Here is a 20,713-nt window from a genome sequence, read left to right as displayed (position 1 = left end):
AACAGCTGTAGGGAGTTGAACGCTGGCATTTTAAAGCTGCGTGTGTTTTGTTTTATTTGTAGGGTTAGGGGTCCCATGAACGCAATAGGGAGAGCAACGCATGAGTCGAGGGCAGCAAATGTCAAGATTCGGGGGTGGGGCCTGCACCGAGAACTTGGACGCGGGCCGTGGCCGGGGTGGAAGGAGAGGTCAGGAGTTTGGGAAGGGGGGGTATCATACTTCGCCAGCAACTTACTATTTCGCCGGCAACTTGCTTTTGGGCCTCCCACCCCCTGCTTTCCTTAATCATGATTTTTTAAAAAGTGCAAAGAAATCCAGCCTGCCGGAGGTTTTGCATTTGGCGAGCAACTTCCTTCGAGTGTGAGCGCACTGGGCGGGAGGGGTGGGGGTTGAACTTGGCAGGCGGCGCCTCCTTCTGCCGCCGCCGCCTCGCAGACTCGGGGAAGAGGGTGGGGGACGGTCGGGGCGCGGGGGAGGGTGGGTTCTGCTTTGCAACTTCTCTCCCAGTGCGAGAGCGCTGTGGCAGCGGCTGAAGACCCGGCCGCCCAGACGATGCGGGGGTGGGGGACCTGCCTGCACGCGACTCCCGCCGGGCGCAGAGTACGTATGCGCCGACCCCCGCTCTCCCGTCCCCTCCTTTAAGCCTCCCCAGAGGGCGTGTCTGGCCGCCCGGCCCCGAGCGCTGCCGAGACGCTGCGGCACCCTTTCGGTGCAAACCCGTAGTCCCTTTCGAAGTGACACACTTCACGCAACTCGGCCCGGGGGCGGGGGCGCGGGCCACTCGCGCAGCTCTGCCGCGGGCGGTGCCCCGGCTCCTCTGGCTCGCCCGCTGTCACCCGCAGGGGCGCTGGCAGCGCTTGCCGCCGAGGGACAGCAAGTTCCCGAGTGGGTCCGGAGCCGCGGAGCTGGGCGGGGGCGGGAGGGAGTTAGCGAGAAGAGAAACTGGAGAAACTCAGTGGCCCTCCTAACGCCACCCCAGAGAGACCAGGTTGGCCCCCGCCACCGCCTCCCTGTCTTTTTCTTGGGGAGTTGGGGGTGGGGGCGGCCATGCCGGGGGCCGCGGGCGTGCAGGCGCCGTCGGGGCCGGGGTGGCCTCGCAGAGGGCGTGGGGGCGGGGGCGCGGGCGCCCCTGCAGTTGCCAAGCGTCGCCAACAGGTTGCACCGTTCCCCGCGGCCGCCGTGCGGCCCCTCGGGCGGGGAGCGGCCGGGGGCGGAGTGGGAGCGCGTGTGTGCGAGTGTGTGCGCGCCGTGGCGCCGCCTCCACCCGTTCCCCGCTCGGTCCCGCTCGCTCGCCCAGGCCAGGCGGCCCTTTCGCGTGTCCGCGCTCCCTCCCCTCCGCCGCCGCCGCCTCCTCCATTTTGCGAGCTCGTGTCTGTGACTGGAGCCCGAGTCACCGCCCGCCCGTCGGGGACAGATTCAGTGGGTGGAAAAAGACGCCGCAGCCGGAGCGGCCGAAGCAGCTGGGCGCCGGGACGGGGCACGCACGCCCGGAAGCCGGGATCCGCGGAGCCCGGCGCGGGGCGGAGGGCTGGCTTGTCAGCTGGGCAATGGGAGACTTTCTTAAATAGGGGCTCTTCCCCCCCACCGATGGAGAAGGGGGCGGCTGTTTACTTCCTTTTTTTTAGAGAAAAAAAAATTTCCCTCCTGCTCCTCCTGCGTTCACACGCTAAGTTGTTTATCTCGGCTGCGGCGGGAGCTGCGTACAGTGGCGGGCGAGCGGCGCCTTTGCCAGAGGTAAGAGGCGAGGCGGAGAGGGGAGGGGGCCGGGGTGGGCTGGCGCTTGCTCCCCCGAGGTGCCGAGGGACCAGAGACGACTCGGGGGCCGCCGCGGGAACCTGCAAACTTTTATTAGCCTCGGGGAGTGGGGGTGGGGGGCTGGCGAGGGCCGTGCGACGGTGACGAAAGGGCAGCGCGCGGGTGACAGCACTGGCCTCTTCCTCTCCCTCCGCCGCCGTCCCCCAGCCGGGCCGAGGGGGAGGAACCTGAGCTGGGACGGCTAGCGGAGCGTTGTCGAACTGCGAACTGCTGGGTGTTTCCAGCCTCCCGTTCCCCGGCGGGAATCCTGGCCTCTTTTCTCCCCGCAAAACCCCTTTTTCCCTCCAAGGGGGCCGCCCGACACCCGTTTTCGTGGTGAACGCTAAGCCGCGTCTGAATTTTACTGGCCCGAATATTTGCACTCCACCCCGGCGCGCTCGAGCGCGAGCCCCGGCTCCGGGGAGGCCCGGGCGCGCCTGACTTGGGGAGGGCTTTCGGGGCGCTTGAGGGTGCACACGCGGGGGGCTGACAGCCTGCAACTTGGAGACTCTGGCCGGGGCTGGCTGGCGTTATCTGGTAGAAGTGGGCGTGTCGGAGAGAGAACTCAACAGGTCTGGGCATATTTATTTCTCTTTTAACCTCTCACTTTTTTTCTACCTTCCCCTCCGCCTCCGCCCCCAGCCCCGGGAGGGCTCGTTCTTTAACATTTGTTGTCAATTCGCTGTTGAGGTTTTTAAGTGGCCCCTTTTAGAAAAAGACCCTCTCTAACCATAATAGTTTTGTGCTGCGATTTTTGACAAGTGCTAGTTTGACGTTTGGGGTTGCAGACTTGGTAACTGCAACCTTGTAATACCACTTAAGACCCTTTGGCATGGTTCATTAGGGCCGATTAATGTGGCAGGGTTATTTGCAACTTAAACTGGGGGATAACGTCGCTTGAGGGAGCGTTTTCGTTTAGTAAGTATTGTTTTGGTTTCGGGTTTGAAGGCAGCTGTCAAGAAAGCGGCGTGGAAATACATTGGGCTCCATTTGATACCTCGTGTTTAGAGATCGTTATCAGACAAACAGAGCAGAGGGGTGGGGAGATAAGCAGTTTGCCCTCAAGATTTGTAGAGGCAAGTCCACACCCCTCTTTCTACCTTCATCATCTCACTTTTCAGTGAGGGCCAGTGACCTGCTGCCTAACGTCATCGTATAGAAAGAATTTCCTTTTATTGGACGGGAGTTGACTATAGTGTCCCGAATGTGTTTCTCAGTCTTACCCCATCTCGTAAAACACCCTGATTACCAATATAGTAACAATCTTATTCTCTTGCGAATAGACTGAGATTTGGCATAGGTGAAGGTTTGGATAGATGAAGACAGAAAATTATTTTGAACATTTTACTGGATACCGTTGTACCTGAATTTATATGAATGTGATTTTACGGTTCTGTGTTTTTCCATTTTTCAGTACCTCAATATTTGTTTGGAAAGTAAAGGACTTAGAGATACAATAGCATTTCACATTGAGGGTCTTAAGCAATTTAAGTAAATGTAGCTTAATTTAGATGTTATTGTGAGTTATGATAAAGGTCAGCTATATTTAAGTTATTTAAGTAAGCTAACAAACAATGTAGTGAGAAGCTACTACACCTTCTCTTCTGCTCTTTAAAATCTAAATTTTAGTTGGCCTATATGAAGTGTATCTCATTTCATATACCCGAAATTTGGAGGTAGGCACATCCAGTCAGAAGTATGGGTTTTAAAAAAAGAGCGTTTTCCCAGCTTGTTGGAAGATAAGCAGATCAGCATTGTTTATTTTTCAAAGAAAATGTGCATGGTTCACCAGTTGGTTTGTACTCAAAGGGTTGGATGTGTGACTAGCTGGTAGGAGGGAAATTTGGAAGTAATTAGGGATTGAGAATTCTAGCATAGTATTTATCAAATGTTATATGTATTGGTTCTCAGAAAAGCAAACAGCCTCGATTGAAAAGAGGTAGGAATTTTAATGATCACACTTCTTTTTTTTTGAAATTAAATACTTTGACATCAACTTGAACCTTTAGAATAATCAGATGTAATGAATTATAATGTATGTGATTAACAAAGTTACACGTTCGGTGAGTGGCAGGATGAATAGCCAAGCTTAGTTCAATACAGTTTTGCCCTCAGCTGTGCAAATGGACTGCATTGTACTTTTAAATGCGGCACGCTGAATGGGAGCAGGGGAGATGGCTTTTTATTCTGGAAGATAGAAACTACTCTTCTAGTAACAAAGAATTTGATTCCGAGTTAACTAAAAGGTTCATTTAACAGGCTGTCTCTTACTAATCGGATCAGGAAGATAATGTGACTTTAGAGCTTATGATGTTTTCCTGTCTTTTTCTTTCTTTTTTTTTATGTAGTTGATATTCACTAATGGACTCCAAAGAATCATTAACTCCTGGTAAAGAAGAAAATCCGAGTAGTGTGCTTACTCAGGAGAGGGGAAATGTGATGGACTTCAGTAAAATCCTAAGGGGAGGAGCTACTCTGAAGGTTTCTGTATCTTCAACCTCACTGGCTGCTGCATCTCAGTCAGACTCCAAGCAGCAAAGACTTTTGGTTGATTTTCCGAAAGGCTCAGTAAGCAATGCGCAGCAGCCAGATCTGTCCAAAGCAGTTTCACTCTCAATGGGACTGTATATGGGAGAAACAGAAACAAAAGTAATGGGAAATGACCTGGGATTCCCACAGCAGGGCCAAATCAGCCTCTCCTCAGGGGAAACAGACTTACAGCTTCTGGAAGAAAGCATTGCAAACCTCAATAGGTCGACCAGTGTTCCAGAGAACCCCCAGAGTTCAGCATCCTCTTCCGTGTCTGCTGCCCCCAAAGAGAAGGAGTTTCCAAAAACTCACTCTGATGTATCTTCAGAACAGCAAAATTTGAAGGGCCAGACTGGCACCAACGGTGGCAATGTGAAATTGTATACCGCAGACCAAAGCACCTTTGACATTTTGCAGGATTTGGAGTTTTCTTCTGGATCCCCAGGTAAAGAGACGAATCAAAGTCCTTGGAGATCAGACCTGTTGATAGATGAAAACTGTTTGCTTTCTCCTCTGGCGGGAGAAGAGGATTCATTCCTTTTGGAAGGAAACTCGAATGAGGACTGCAAGCCTCTCATTTTACCGGACACTAAACCTAAAATTAAGGATAATGGAGATCTGGTTTTGTCAAGCTCCAGTAATGTAACACTGCCCCAAGTGAAAACAGAAAAAGAAGATTTCATCGAACTCTGCACCCCTGGGGTAATTAAGCAAGAGAAACTGAGCACAGTTTACTGTCAGGCAAGCTTCCCTGGAGCAAATGTAATTGGTAATAAAATGTCTGCCATTTCTATTCATGGTGTGAGTACCTCTGGAGGACAGATGTACCACTATGACATGAATACAGCATCCCTTTCTCAACAGCAGGATCAGAAGCCTATTTTTAATGTCATTCCACCAATTCCCGTTGGTTCCGAAAATTGGAATAGGTGCCAAGGATCTGGAGATGACAACTTGACTTCCTTGGGGACTCTGAACTTCCCTGGTCGAACGGTTTTTTCTAATGGCTATTCAAGGTAAGATTAGTGCTTTTCTGTTTCTTAAGAATGGCACATTTAAGATAGATTAATAGATTTAAATCTTCATTTATTTGTATATGTTCTCTAAAGATTCATGTGCTTTTTTATATGATTAAGTTTAAGTGGTCTTTTGAAAGTAGGAAGGGCAAACAACCTAGTGACTTATCTGTATGTAACCATTTCAGGTTTTTTCCATAAATAGTGGTATTCAGTATCCCATTGGCCAGTGGTGAGGATTTTATTTAAAATTTTTAAAATATTGCTCATTAACAGGTATCTTAAGGAAAAATTACACAAATTCAGGAGAGTATAATGTCTCGTAAAATCATACTGTGTTGTGCATGTTCATTCAGCTGTTTTAGAATATGTTCTTATATTACAATAAAAGATATCCTTAATTCTATAATCAGAAGTTTTGCTGCCTTATTTGTAAATTTGTTAAGTGTTAGCTTGAGATTAAAGGGTTAAAAGCAGAAGTACTAACAAAAAGCCCTATTCTTCAAACTGAATCTTCTGTTAAAGAATTTGAGTTTTGAAACTGCTAAAGCAATGCAGTGAACAGTGTACCAGACCATAGTATTAGACACGGGTCTTGCTCACAGGGTTCTTGACCTAAAGTAGACAAGTTATGTCTGCCGATCAATCTCTTTAAGAGAGGAATTGGTGCCAACACGGTGCAAAACAAAATTTTACTTTCAAATGTTCCTGCAAGTTCTCAAGTAGATAACTGATGGCCAAAATTGTTAAGCTTCAATTCTCAGCTATCATTTGATTTTTCTCTTCTTTTTACTCATTTATAAGCATACTGATATTTCTGTCTGACCTCAAAAAGGTCAGAAAATGGAATTATCAGAAAAAAGTTTTAAATGTTGATATACATGTTGGTAGGGGTTAAATTCTCTACCCTGTAACCTCATCCCCAATTCAGATAAATGCTAGGTTTTACATCCATTTTAGGTGTGAAGGAAAATATAAAAATGTGGATTGTAGTGACACAAGATTGATTAATCAGCAGGGTTTTTTTTTTAATAAAGAAGATGCAGAGTGATTTGTTTGTATGTAACATTGAAGTCTTTTCTTAAATGTTAATGATACTCATCATTCCCATTAATTAGTTATTCAGTCTTTTAAAAAATACTTTTTCTATGAAAGCTATCCTAACCTTGAGGATGTCTCTTTTCTTCCTCTTTACGTAGGAAGCTTTTCTTGTAAGGGAAATAATTTAGACTTAGATTTAGGCTACGTACTGTTCTTCTAAAGGGCTTAGTTATCAAAGATTCTTATGTGTCTTAAAGCAAACTACCTCCTAATCTATTGTTTAAATAATTATCATCTTTTATTTAGAAGAACACTATTTCAACGTGAGTTGAAGGTATAAAATGTTTTCAGTAAGGAGATTTGAGATGTTTCTTATTGCATAAGCTGTTGTGTTTTAAATGCTAAAAGACATGCTGTGTTTTAAAATTTTCAATTGCAAATTTTTGGCAATAAAATTCACATGCTTGTTTTTTTAAAAAAGTACAGTTGATTTGACTAAGCTATCTGTAGGAAACTCTTAAATTGATTCATAAAACATATAGTTATACAAAGGAAAATAAAACATCTTAGGAAACTCTTGGAGCTTATTAATGCGTTTTGCCCTGATAATCATCATGGCATTGTTTTCATCTTCCTTACTGTAAAGAAAAGGCATGGGACAAAACTTATTTTCCATTTACTGTGAACTTTTGTTAAACCCTAGAAAATCTGGGATATAGAGTATAAGTAGTTACTCTTAAATCATTAAAGGTGATTTTAATGCCTTAACTTTTAAAGTACTTTATGACATAAAGCATCTTCACATATTTTTAATTTGGGCCCCATAACCTTTTAGAGGTAGGCAAGGCAATGATGATGCAACTCTTTAGAAGTTCTTTAATATAGAATGAAATGATTATTTTTGTGCCAATGTGTGATTGGGAGATATAATCAGTAGTCTGTGTCCTAAAATAAAGTATAATACTTTATACAGGGTATTTTGTTAATATTTGAAAATTTTATACCTTATGGCATTAAGTTAGCACTGGGAACTGTGATTACCCAGAACAAAGCTTCATCCAAATAAATTGAAACAATGTTTCTTTTAAACCATCATTGAATTAGTCTATTGTTTCCAAACAGCAGCCCTGATAAAACTAAAATTGGTTGCTTTCTCTTCTCTGTATGTTACATGACTCTAGCCAAACATTTGCTATGACCAGTCACCCTGAGTGATTAGCAAATAATCAACATATTGAGACCACAACTTGTTTGAATACTGACCTTCTGACTTTAGGTAGAAAAATATTAAATGCCACTAATAACTTGAATTCCTTTTAAATTAAAAAGAAATTATAAACTGCAATTTGACTTTTTAAAATGCCACCTGAAAGTGTTTTTCTCAAAATCCTCACTTTATTCTCTGGGTGTGGGAAGAGGCAATTCCTTCCTTCCACCACAACATTGAGTTATTACATAAAATTGTAAAATTATGAATATTATGATTAAGCTTAGTAAAGCGTTTTCTTTTTAAGTTCATTTATAGCAAAACAGAAATCTTATTGATTCTTAAATCCATTCTTTAAGTAAAACAAATTAGCCATTCTAACTTAATGTGCTTTTAAAAATACTGAAATTCGGTATGTTTAGCATAAACTTATTGACAAAGGCACATTTCTGCATTATATGATTTTCAGACTTGTTTCACTTAAGCATTAATGTCAGAGGTAGAGAACAGAAATAGTTTTAGGTGTTGTTAGAGCTTTTATTGGGATTATGTTGAAATTTTAGTGTTAAAAAATTGTTCATATCCTGAAAGGAGGGATTACTGTAGAAAATGCAGGATGAACTTGTAAATTCAGTCTTAGGCAGAGTGTAGGGCTCTGTTGATTGGCAGTTAATGAAGTTACTAAAATTTATGTAGATTTTAACGTCTCAATAATCACATCTGTATCTAATCTTATAAAAGTAATGTTATTGAAGACCCGTACAAATACAGGTTGAGTAAAGCAAATTCTACTAACATCATGTTGAATGTTTTCTCAGAAAAAGAAGAAGAAATATAAAGAGAAGAGATTTTGTTTTGACTACAGTTAACCTTCCTCCCTCCCCACCATGTATACTTTCTTCCTACCTTTTTTCTTTTCTTTTCAAAGATTCTGGCAATGGGTGTTTCCATGTTTTTTAAGCTTAATATTTCTGGTACTCATTTACGTAAAGTGATTTTTGAAAGTTAAAGGAAATTTACTTTTAAATATATATTCATTTATTTTTAGCTTTATGATCAGAATCTTGTTTTTTAAATCTGTAACTTGTTATGGCTATATGATTAGTAAAAGAAAAGCTTTTAAAGCACACTGTGTATTCAGGTGTGTCATTTTAGTGTGGAATGACTAATACAGAAATATGTGACTAGCATGTGGTCAGGTTTTATTGAAATTACTTCTTATGATGTTTCTATGGCTATTTCCCTTATATTTTTATAATTGGTAGCATAATTCATATACTATTTTGGTTTTGTGTATTTGTGTTACAGATGTTTTAGTCTGACCACTTTCGCTATATGATTGGACATTTACACATTTTATGAAAGACTTATATACCTTGCATAAATGTAGGTTAAATGCAAATTGTATTAACAGTGAAATGAATATGTGGATAGAGATCACTTTGGGGGCCTTTTGAGATTTAGTGAAGGAAAGATTGGATCAAAAGGGTTTACTTTAATGTGACTGCCTAATGTGAAAGTCGGAACATCTGCATTAATTGGTTAGTTACATAAATCTTAGTCCACTCTGGCCTGCAGGTGATTGAAATAGCTGAGGAAATCTTAATTTGCATTAAGTTTAGACTAGGTCTGGGGCATAGTTCTTAAAGCATATTCTTTTTTACTTTAAAGATTATACCTAATTTTAATTAGCTGTGGGTTCTCATTATGTACTACTACTGATGTGAGCAAATTAAATAAGCAAAATAGGTTTGTGCTGAATAGTATTTACCCTTCTGAGGACATCCTGGTAGTATTTTCATCAAGAGTAATTGTGTAATGCAGTATTTACAGGTATTTGCCAAAGTAATGGTCACTTGTTTTCATATTTCTGAGTCATGGAAAATATACATTGGTGAATCCTATTGCATAAAGAGTTTTCAAGAAATATTTTGTTGAATTAAGCTGTAAAAAAATCAATTACTTATTGACCTTTACAGAGGATTTTTAAAAGCCCATGTTCTCCTTATTTCTGCAGCTTCAGAGAGCTCTTACTTTCTTCTGGCATATTCTATTAATACTTGGGTTTTGTATTTTTCAAGTAAATAAAATATTCCTATGGAGAACTTCCATTTTAAAAACGAAAAGGTCTACTAAGTGTTCCCTTCCGTTTTGAATTATGTGTGATTATTTCTGTGCTAAACTAGATTAGGGTGTGACTTGTGATGGTGATTTTTGTTCATTTTACATATTAAGAAAGAAATACAATTTTATCACAGTTCAAAATGAGTTGTAGATGTGGTTTTAACCCCCAAACATCTAATTTTGACAGGTGGTTTTCTTTATTCCTCAATACCATCCTAAATGTCTCTAAATACAGAATTTCCAGTGGAATTTGTGAATTGAGGGTGGAGAGTAAAGAGGGAAGAGCAACAGAGGTGTGGAATGATACAGATAAATTTAGGAACATCAAGATCAGTTCTGAAAACTAAAAGTTTGGATCAACTATCATGAATTAGAGATTTAAGAAGAGAGAAATTTAGGACTATATGTACAATGAAATGCATCAATCAGGATTACAATTTAGTTTCTTTTACTTGAGGTAGAAATCTAAAACTAATCATGGCAATATAATCCTAATTGTTGAGGTATGTTGTTTCTTATGCTTTGTTACCAAAGAAGGATAAAATGCACATTTTACTTTTAGATTATTTTAGCTAAGATTAAGTTCATATTTGTCCCATTTATATTTAAGCTGCTGTTTAATAAATGAAAATCTAACAACTTGAATGCAGTCGACCTAATGTCTTAACATTGATACAACCATTTCATATTCATAGTGCCCCCCCCTTTTTTTTTTTTTACAGCCGTTATCAACTGACTGGAGAGCAGTCCATTTCTTTGATAACATATTTCTATGGGTTATGTATTTTTCTGCTAGAATATCTAGGAAATTAATTTTTCATGATACATATGCAGAATAAATTATGGGCTTCTGCAAGTGCTAGACAGTCACTTAAACTATATTGCAATACATTCCTTAAATTTAATATTTTGAATGAAAGTGTATTATCCTCAATTTTATCCCTGGACCAATTTAAATATTAATGACATCCCCATAGAGATGAATGCATAAACAAACTTTTTCAGAGTAACCCAGGTATTAATTTTAAGTGCTTTAAAATATTTTTTCTTTTTAGCAAGTTTCAACAAGATTAATAGTGTCTATAATGCAGCAAGTTCAGTGAAAGTTTTAGAATATTTTTCATTCACACTATAGGGCACCAAAAATACATACAGTGGGTAAAAAAGGTTTAATGATATGATTAGTTGTAAATGTTTACACATTATCTTGCCTTGAATTTTTTTTTTTTGTAACTAATAATTTGAGAGTTCAATAAGTATAAAATGTTTAGGACATACAGTTTTTTGCAAAAACTGTTAATGTACTCTTTCTTTTTACAATAAATTTAGCCTTTATTCTAGTTGATTTCATAATTGTCCATAATAATATTTAGCCGTGGCTATTATGAAAGTATATTTGATAGCCAGATTTTGAAAGCTATTGTGAAATTATACAATTCAGTACATAATTTATTATTTCATGCTGGTTGGGGCAAGGCTGTGACTTACGACCTTATGATTGTCACATGCTGAACACTGAAGCTCTACCAGTTTGTTATTGACACTTTTACTTTGTTACTGTTTTAATGTTTTCTTTTGTGATTGAGGATAAGAGCTTCCTCAATTTTAAGACTATTTAAACTGCAAATTTTGCCTTTTTTTAACCCTCAAATCCCTTCCAAAGAATTTGATTTAGTTATTCAATAGTAGAAACAGAAGAAAAATACTCAACTGAAAACCCAAAGACCTAGGTTCTAATGCTAAGGGAGAGTCTATGGCTTTGGGTAACGAGGTACTTTGGAGTCAAAAATACTTTCTTTACAACTGTGTTTGAATTGTTTTCAAAACACCTGTGTGTATGTTTCTAAAATTCCACAACGCTTTTAACCGATCAATTCGATGAGGGAAGTAATTGGGGTAGGGAATGGTATGACAAAGTTGGTACTTTGACATTTTCTTTGTACATTATCAAGTGTAAGACAAATATTAAACACAAATTTGGCATTTTTATAAGACAAGGATTTAAAATTATGTAGTTGGTGATACATACAAAATAGACTATTGCTGTTGCTAGCACCTGAGAGGTGGGGCTCTCTGGTTCTCAGAGCTTGTTTTATATGTTGGGTACGGTTTTTTAGATTAGAACTTGAAAGGACTTGAGAGCTCACCTAATCCTACCCCCAAAGTTTTCAAATGAGGAATTGAGATCCATAGAAAGTGTTGAGGTAAAGATCACAGAACACTTCATTAGTGGTGTTGCCAGTTTGAGTATCTCAATTCTTAGTTATCTAAGTTCCCCGGTATGCTTCTCTAATTATCTGGGTCTCTTCTAGACATCTGAAATAAATAGTTGACTGACATAATACAGACTAGCCACATATTTTATAAGAGTTACTTTTGGCTCATTTAGATTTTTTTAATGTACAGTGTCTATATTCGTTCCTATACATTTTGTTAATCGTTTTTTCCCTAATAATGATTGAGCACTAATTATACGACAGCACTGTGCTAAGCACTTTGCATGCATTCATCTCATTTAAATCTCAACTCTGTGACAATTTTTATTCTAATTACTTCTACTGAGTCTTGATTCTGTCAATATCCATGTAGCACAGAAGCCAGCTGTTATTTACCTTAATTTTACAAATGGGAAAACTAAAGGCATTTAAAAAGAGAAAAGAATAGTCACAAAACCTTAATACTTATCTGAAGGGAAATATTTAATATTGGATGTGTTAGAAGTTCCTCATGTATCTTTAATAATTTTTTGTCACAGTGAATCTTTAAATAAAATATAAAGGATCAAGCCTCTGCTCTCCTGCATATATTTGTAAAGTCACTTACTGCTTTTTGTCACAATTTCAATTTCTGGAAAATAGAGCATTTTTACCTGACAGGATTTGTGCATGTTTGTTTACTTTGAAAATTAAAAAGCATTATACAAATGCAAGGTGGAATTTTTAAAGCTCTGCCAAGTCCACTTAGCTTAAACTAGCGTAACTCTTACTGGCTAAGTACATAACGTTTGTGACTGTGGTATCGGTATTTCCTATAATCAAGCACTAAGAATCTTTTAGGGTCTGCTGTGTGTAATCCCTGAAGAGTCAGGGATCACAGTTTCATTAAAGACTACTGTATTTTAAAGCCTTTAAGTGCTAAGGTACTGTCTTTATATTGATCCTTTTTCAGTTTTATTATTTTTTGAAAGCTCTTTAAGCAACTTTTCAGTGGATTTTGTGGAGGGATATTAAGTACACCATCTAAATTTAATAGCCATAGTGATAATTCCAACCACATTGTTATATTTTTATTAAATGTTAGAATATTCACTTTCTGGTATTTCCTGTTCTGATTTTTATATAATCAAGTATGCAAAGATTCTTTATCATTAGAAACCTTAATTTGCCTGAAAATGGGAAGGAAATTATCAGGTTTAAATTTTTTTTTACATTTATTGTATTTATTGAAGCTGTCTGAAAAAAGCTGTTGAGTATATCAAATACCAAAATTTATCCTAACTGCATAAATTTGGGAGGAATGTGAAACTTGACTGCATTTATTTTTTTCTTTATTGATCAAGTGGTTGAAAAAAACTTTTGTTAAACAAATTTGATATATTAAACCAAACTTACAAAAATAGAGGCAAGCATAGAATTATTAAATTGCAGTTTCAATTGGTAAGCATATTGATGTAGAACCTAAGTTTGTAAGCAGCTTTCTTAGATGGAAACTTAAACTTAATTAAAACATTATGTGAAATTTGTCATCTGGAATTCAGCTGGGCTTATTAAGGATAAAGTGTATGACTTTAAAATAGATTGATTTTTTTTAAAACAGAAAACCCAAAATAAATGTTCCACCTTGGGATGCTATGTATGTTGTCCCTCTTTAAAACTACCTTCAGAACCACCTTGTAAGCCATAAAAGAAAATTGGACTCATTGTGCTATAGTAACACTCAGCTGTTCTTGCTCAAAGAAAATATTTAGTTTTAAGCCTTATTTGTGTGACTCCAAATCATTTGAGTTATTTCCAGGTATTTAGAAATTTAATCCTCTCTCGAATGATAGCATTTATTTTCTTTAAGGGTATTTAAAAGAGCCCACATAGAGATCTCTACAGAAAATGTTTAATTCTGTTTTGAATATGCTTGGAATAAGTGCATAGCTTGCCAAGGTGACTACTCTGAAATGGATGATACTTAGTGATTAAGTTCTGATTTGTGTTTTCTTTAAGTTGTTAAGGAACTTTATGCTAACAGCTTATATATTCCTCTTCTTGGCATAGTAAAGAAGTAATAGAGACTACTTACCTCTAAGTCTGATTTTTTAATAAGTATTTATTTTATGTTTAAGTAAGGTAGGTCTGCCTTTGGCTTGGACTTGAAGGGGATTTGGCAATAGCAGATAAAGTAAACATGTGAATTCCTACAACAATCTCCTAAACAGTTTAATTTCACATTAATACACATTTCCCTTAGTGTATCAGGGAATTAAGTATCTGACTGTCAGTATAGCAAGAACAACTAAAATAGTTTGAGTTATAGCTACAATATAAAATTCATTTATTTTCTACTTTTATTCCTTACAACCTGAATAAAAACCTTTGCTATTACTGACAGTAATTTAAAACACTAAATGAATTTTGTTACTACTATTTTCTAAATTTAGTCATGTTTACTCTTCAAAAAAATGCTAGATTAAAATGGATTCTAGACTTTGAAAAAATGAAGACACGTGTAGTGGTGTCAAAAATAGGAAATACAATTTGTAATCATTCTGTTAATGCTGACATTGTTAGAATTTCTTTGTGACAACAGCCTGCTTAAGAACTTTAGATTTTTTTAGGATTGTACTAAAAGCAAACTGTTTTCTCAGATATTTATTCTTTCCCCACAAAAGATGATTTATAAGTTTTCAGTGCTAAGAAAGGTGGATGAAAAGCCATCCTAGCATGGCAGGTAATGCTTCACTGCTAACAGGTTTTCTCTACACTGCTTTATTAACCTTGAACCTCCTACTTTGTTCTGTTGGCTGGGAGGCTGGTAGATTTTCTATTAGGTAGCGAATGCTTCTCATCACTAAACACCTATCATGGGCTGGTGCTAGTGTAGTCTATGGATGAGCACTGCATTTTTAATATAATCAAGAAGAAATGTTTTTGAAGGAAAGAAAAACAGGTGAAGTAATTTCTAATTCAGTATTTTAGGGATGAGTGATGTTTTAATTGATAATGACATTTACCAGAGCTGTACAGTGCTTTGGGGGTCCCACAGACATATTTAAACAAGAAAACAGTAAATAAGGAAGTCAGAAGGACAAGTTATAAAACCATGAAGAAAGAAAGTGAAAATTCTAAACTTCAATTCTGATGCACAACTAAATTTGATTTTTGTATGCCTCAGTATTTCTGTATGGACACTGGGAAATAAATAAGCAGCCTAGCTACATTATTATGTTTGTAAGTGGAAGAACTAAAGAACTACAAAGATGTGTTCTAGGCCAAGAATTCTTGAGATGGGCAGAGTGGGACGTTAACTAGATGATCTTCAAGGCCCTTGTAATTTCAATGGACAGCAGCAAGCATTTATCAAGCTAGACGTTGGGCGTGCAGAGATGAAGAAGATGAAAATCCCCAGCAGTGTGGAAAGCACTCTGGTGATCATCATCCCTGCCTTGTCCTCCCTCAGTTTGCTTTTTGAAATGTGAGCTTGAAGGATCTCAAGCTCCTTCCTGGGAAGACATAACTGAAACTTCATGGAGGGAAGGGTATGGTTGAATGGGAAACAAAAATTGATTAAACTATTTGGAATAAGAAAAGGGGCAACAAGGAGTCTGAAACAAAAGAAGGAAAAGATGGAAAGAATTAGTTGACTAGATGAGGACTAAGTAGATAGGAATGAGCCAACAGCAAACTTCAGCCATTAATGGATGAAAGCAATATGTGCGTGCATATTGTCATCAAATATTACATGATACAAGACAAAGAGAAAACATGACTTTCACCATCACCTCAGTTTATGTACCCTAGGTATAAGATATTTTTTTCTTCTAGTCACTTAAGAATATCCTTATTCTCTAGGAGAAATAATCCTCTTTCTGAACTACCCAGTGTATGAGCTCAAATCTGAGGAAGTTTTACCTGAAATATTATTTCCCCAGATGCCCACATGGTTCACTCTCTCGCTTAAATGTCAGCTCTATAAGAGAGATCTCTAACTGCTCTGTCTGAAATAGTAGCATCTTTCACATATTCTTTCCTTTTTCTTGACATCATCTATCTAATTGTTTGTGTCTTACCTGCCCACCTGCTACAATGTAAGCTCCTTGAGAGCAGTGATACTGTCTGCCTTGCTTACTCCTGTATTCCAGTGTCCAGAATAGTGTCTAGCACATAGTAAGATCTCTACAAATACATGTTGAATACCTGAATAAAAAAATTTGACATATAAACCAATAAGATGGAATGGATTATATTTCTAATCTTTCCAGAGAAAGGAAAATATCAGCAGATACTGAATATCACTAAGAGGGATGATAGCCCAGGTTATCTTCCCCAGATAGAAATAAGCCTTAAGACTAATAAGTGTACATGAATATAGATATCACTAAGAGGGAAGATAGCCCAGGTTATCTTCCCCAGATAGAAATAAGCCTTAAGACTAATAAGTGTACATGAATATAGATATCACTAAGAGGGATGATAGCCCAGGTTATCTTCCTCAGATAGAAATAAGCCTTAAGACTGATAAGTGTACATGAATATAGAGAGAAGTATACATAAAGAAGATGTATTTTCAATTGTTGTCAGTCTCTAAATTTGCTCTAAGACTTTGAAATGCATTGCTTTTCGTAATTTCTTAGAATAACTCTGGTCTATTTACCATTCAACAGTTAGAGTAGCCAGTGCTTGTCAATGAAGGGTTAAAGGTTTTTTCTTTTGGTTGGTAAAAGCTTGTTCAAGGCAGTAACTTGTAGTAAATTTTCAACATAGAAAGTTTTGTAGCAAAAGCTTTACGCTTTTTACTTTTATAAGAATTGAGATTATTTAAGAAGTTGAGTCTAATGTATATGCTTGTACTCACTTACCTAGAAGGTCAGGCAAGAAATCGGTTTCCTCATTTTTCAGGTAAGTGTGTGTTGTGTAATCACTGTGTACTTGGAGAGAGAAGGGGTGTCTTATTTTTGCCTGAATTTTCAAACTCTTTCTTCAGCTTATTTATATTTTAGATTTGATTTATTCCATCTATAGCACATAGCAGCAATTCAGAAGGTTGGTAGGATAAGTTTATCTCTTCCATTAAGAGTTATAGGAAAGTTCAACCTAATATAACAATGACAGTCGCAGAAAAGAGAAAATGCAAGGTAAGTAGGTGTTAATATAGCAGGAAAATCAGACGAGGTCATTTAATAATGAACTGCTCTAGTGTTCAAGGAAAAAGAGGGGAGGCACAAGGATAGGGCTTTGGAAGGGAACCAGAGAGAGCAGCCACAAAAGATAATACCTGAAGAATTAGGAGACAACAGTCTTAAAATGGGATACGGAGAGGATAGTTTATGCTGTCACATCAACTAGGGTAGAAGAAAGAGAATAAAACAACATAAATATATGAGTGATTATTGTTGTTGAAACCAACCCTAAAAACATGCAAACATTCTCAAAAATCAAAGCCAGGTAAATTGGGGAAACCTTAAATGGCACAATATAACTAATGATTAGTTTGTAATGTTTTTTAAAAAGAAGCCTTACATTTGAAATTTAGATGTCAATATTAAAGCAGATAATAAGAAACATACCTCTGAGACCACAAAGACCCTGAGACTTGGTTAAATGTAAGGTACAAAGGCTAGAAACCAGAAGGGAATTAAGTATCTGTTCCCCTGAGAAGCCAGCACAACAGGAGGAAACTGACCACACCCTAGCTCAAACTCATTACTGTTATCAGTAGGCTCCTAATTGTTTTTCTAGTTTTCTCCTCTCCCTTCTTAATCCATTCTGTAGTCTACTGCCGGATTAATCTTCCTAGAACAGCGCTTTCAATATTATTCCCCTGATCAAAAAACGTCTGCGGTTCTGTTGCTTATAGCATAGTGGTTCTTCATCTTTGTAATACAACCCAGATGATAGATGGCAAGTAGCCACATGAACTTCCCATAACCTTTGGAGGATTTGGGTTATACATAATCTCTTATCCAAGAAAGCACATCTGAGTTCAAGTGAGCATTATAGGGATAGGCTTTGAGTTGACTCTTTTTAAAATGTATTGTTAGTTTTGTAAACGTCCCTTCAAGAATAATGTGTTCATTCTATCAGTAAAATAATACCCCAAAATGTTAATAAACTTATTTCCATCACCTCTCCTTTCCTATTTCTTTCTTCTCTCTTTCTTCCTGCCTATCTCCCCATATCCTCCACATTTCTCTGTAATTACATAAGCATAAACAGAGACACATAGGAGATTTTTTTGGGTTTGCCGTTAAATAAGAACGGGATTATCTTTACCCCTTTGTCTGCAGCTTGCTTTTCTCACATAACAAGTACCCCTTGAACATCCTTCCAGATAAATAGATGTGGATCCCATTCTTTTAAATAGTTATACAGTATTCTATTCAGTTGGTTTCATGATTTTTGCCACTACAAACAAGTTTCTAACAAACACCCTTTTCTATGTATCCTTTACAAACAGCAACTTTGTTTCTAAACATAGATTATGTGGTTTGGCTCTATGTCCTCACCCAAATTTCATCTCCAATTGTAAACCCACATGTCAGGGCAGGGGCCTGGTGGAAGGTGATTGAATCATGGAGGCATACTTCTCCTTTGCTATTCTCATGATAGCGAGTGAGTGCTCATGAGATCTGGTTGCTTCAAAATGTTTGGGACTCCTCTCTTTGTTCACTGTCTCTCCTGCTCTGCCATGTGAAAATGTTTTTTCTTCACCTTCCACTGTGAGTGTAAGCTTCCTGAGGCCTCTCAGTTATGCTTCCTGTTAAGCCTGTGGAACTATGAATCAATTGAACCTCTTTTCTTCATGAGTTATCCAGTCTCAGGTAGGTCTTTGTAGCATTGTGAAAATGGACTAATACAGAAAATTGGTACCAGGACAGTGGGGAATTGCTATAAAGATACCTGAAAATGTGGAAGCGACTTTGTAACTGGGTAATGGGCAGAGGTTGGAACAGTTTGGAGGACTCAGAAGAAGACAGTAAGATGAGGAAAAGTCTGGAACTTCCTAGAGACTAGTTGAATGATTTGGACCAAAATGCTGTTAGTGATATGGACAATAAAGTCCAGACTGAGGTGGTCTCAGGTGGAGATGAGGAAATTATTGGGAACTGGAGTAAAGGTGACTCTTGCTTTGCTTTAGCAAATAGACTGGCAGCATTTTGCCCCTATCCTAGAGATCTGTGGAACTTTGAACCTGAAAGAGATGATTTAGGGTATCTGGCAGAAGAAATTTCTAAGCAGCAAAGCATTCCAGATGTGACCTGGATGCTCCTAACAACATACAGTCATGTGTTCACAAAAAGATGGTCTGAAGTTGGAACTTGTGTATCAAAGGGAAGCAGAGCATAAAGGTTTGGAAAATTTGCAGCCTAACCATATGGTAGAAAAGAAAAACCCATTTTCTGGGGAGAAATTCAAGACAGCTGCAGAAATATGCATAAGTAAAGAGGAGCCTAATGTTAATAGCCAATACAACAGGGAAAATGTCTCCATGACACATCGGACACCTTCATGGCAGCCCTTCCTATCACAGGCCTGAAGGTCTAGAAGGAGAAAATGGTTTTGTGGGCCAGGCCCAGAGTTGTGCTGCTCTGTGCAGCTTCAGAACATGGTGCCCTGCATCCCAGCTGCTCTAGCTCCAGCTATGGCTAAAAGGGGCCAGAAGATGTCTTGAGCTGTTGCTTCAGAGGGTATAGGCCTCAAGCCTTGGCAGTCTTCATGTGGTGTTGGGCCTGTGGGTGTGCAGAAGACAAGAGGTGAGGCTTGAAAGCCTCTGCCTAGATTTCAAATGTATGGAAATGCCTGGGTGTCCAGGCAGATGTCTGCTGCAGGAGTGGAGCCCTCATGGATATCCTCTGCTAGAGCAATGTAGAGGAGATATGTGGCGTTGGAGTCCCCACACACAGACCCCACTGGTGCACTGCCTAGTGGAGCTGTGAGAAGAGGGACACCACCCTCTAGACTCCAGAATGGTAGATCCACTGACAGCTCTCACCATGTGCCAGGAAAAGCCACAGGCACTCTATGCCAGCCTTTGAAAGCAGCCACAGGGGCTGTATCCAGCAAAGCCACAGCAGCAGAGCTGTCCAAGGCCTTGAGAGCCCACCCCTTGCATCAGTGTGCCTTGGATCTGAGACATGGACTCAAAGGAGATCATTTTGAATTTTTAAAATTTAATGACGGCCCTGCAGGTTTTTGGACTTGCATGGGGCTGATAGCCCCTTTGTTTTGGCCAATTTTTCTTTTTTAGAATGGGAGCATTTACCCAGCATCTGTATCCACATTTTATCTTGGAAGTAACTAGTTTTTAATTTTACAGTCTTATAAGTGGAAGGGACTTGCCTTGTCCCAGATGAGACTTTGTACTTGGACTTTTGAGTTAATGCTGGAAGGAGTTAAGACTTTGGGGGACTATTGGGAATGCAAGATAGTGTTTTGAAGTACGAGGACATGAGATTTGGGAGAGGTCAGGGGCAGAATAATATGGTTTAGCTCCATGTCCTCACCCAAATCTCAATTAATTGAATCCCCACATGTCAGGGGAGGAGCTGGTGGGAGGTGATTGAATCACAAGGGTGGCCTTCCCTCTTGTTCTCTTGATAGTCAGTTTTCAGGAGGTCTGGTTGTTTGAAAGTGTGTGGCGCTTACCCCTTCTCACTCTCTCTGTCTCCTCTGTCATGTAAACATGTGCTTGCTTCTCCTTCACCTTCTACCATGATTCTAAGTTTCCTGAGGCCTCTCAGTCATGTTGGCTGTGAAGCCTGTGGAACTGTAATTCAATTAAACCACTATTCTTT

At 39.1% G+C, this 20,713-nt stretch overlaps 1 protein-coding gene across 6 annotated transcripts in view; it reads left to right on the top strand.

Moving 5' to 3' along the window:
• The first annotated feature begins 348 nt into the window (after nt 1-348).
• Nucleotides 349-20,713, top strand: part of NR3C1 (nuclear receptor subfamily 3 group C member 1) — a 123,972-nt gene continuing 103,607 nt past the window's right edge. For 2 of the 6 annotated variants that reach the window (XM_012460369.2, XM_021677437.2), the window contains exons 1-2: nt 1,530-1,734; nt 4,143-5,339. In XM_012460369.2, coding sequence (XP_012315792.1) covers nt 4,156-5,339 — 1,184 coding nt within the window. In that variant the 5' untranslated portion in view covers nt 1,530-1,734; nt 4,143-4,155. 6 annotated transcript variants of the gene reach the window in all.

The sequence above is a fragment of the Aotus nancymaae genome, unplaced genomic scaffold (genome assembly GCF_030222135.1).
Source record: "Aotus nancymaae isolate 86718 unplaced genomic scaffold, 86718_ANA_hifiasm-v0.15.2.pri h1tg000064l_1, whole genome shotgun sequence".
NCBI classification, from domain to species: Eukaryota; Metazoa; Chordata; class Mammalia; order Primates; family Aotidae; genus Aotus; species Aotus nancymaae.
Note: the sequence above shows the minus strand (reverse complement) of the source record. Positions and strands in the feature narration are given on the sequence as shown.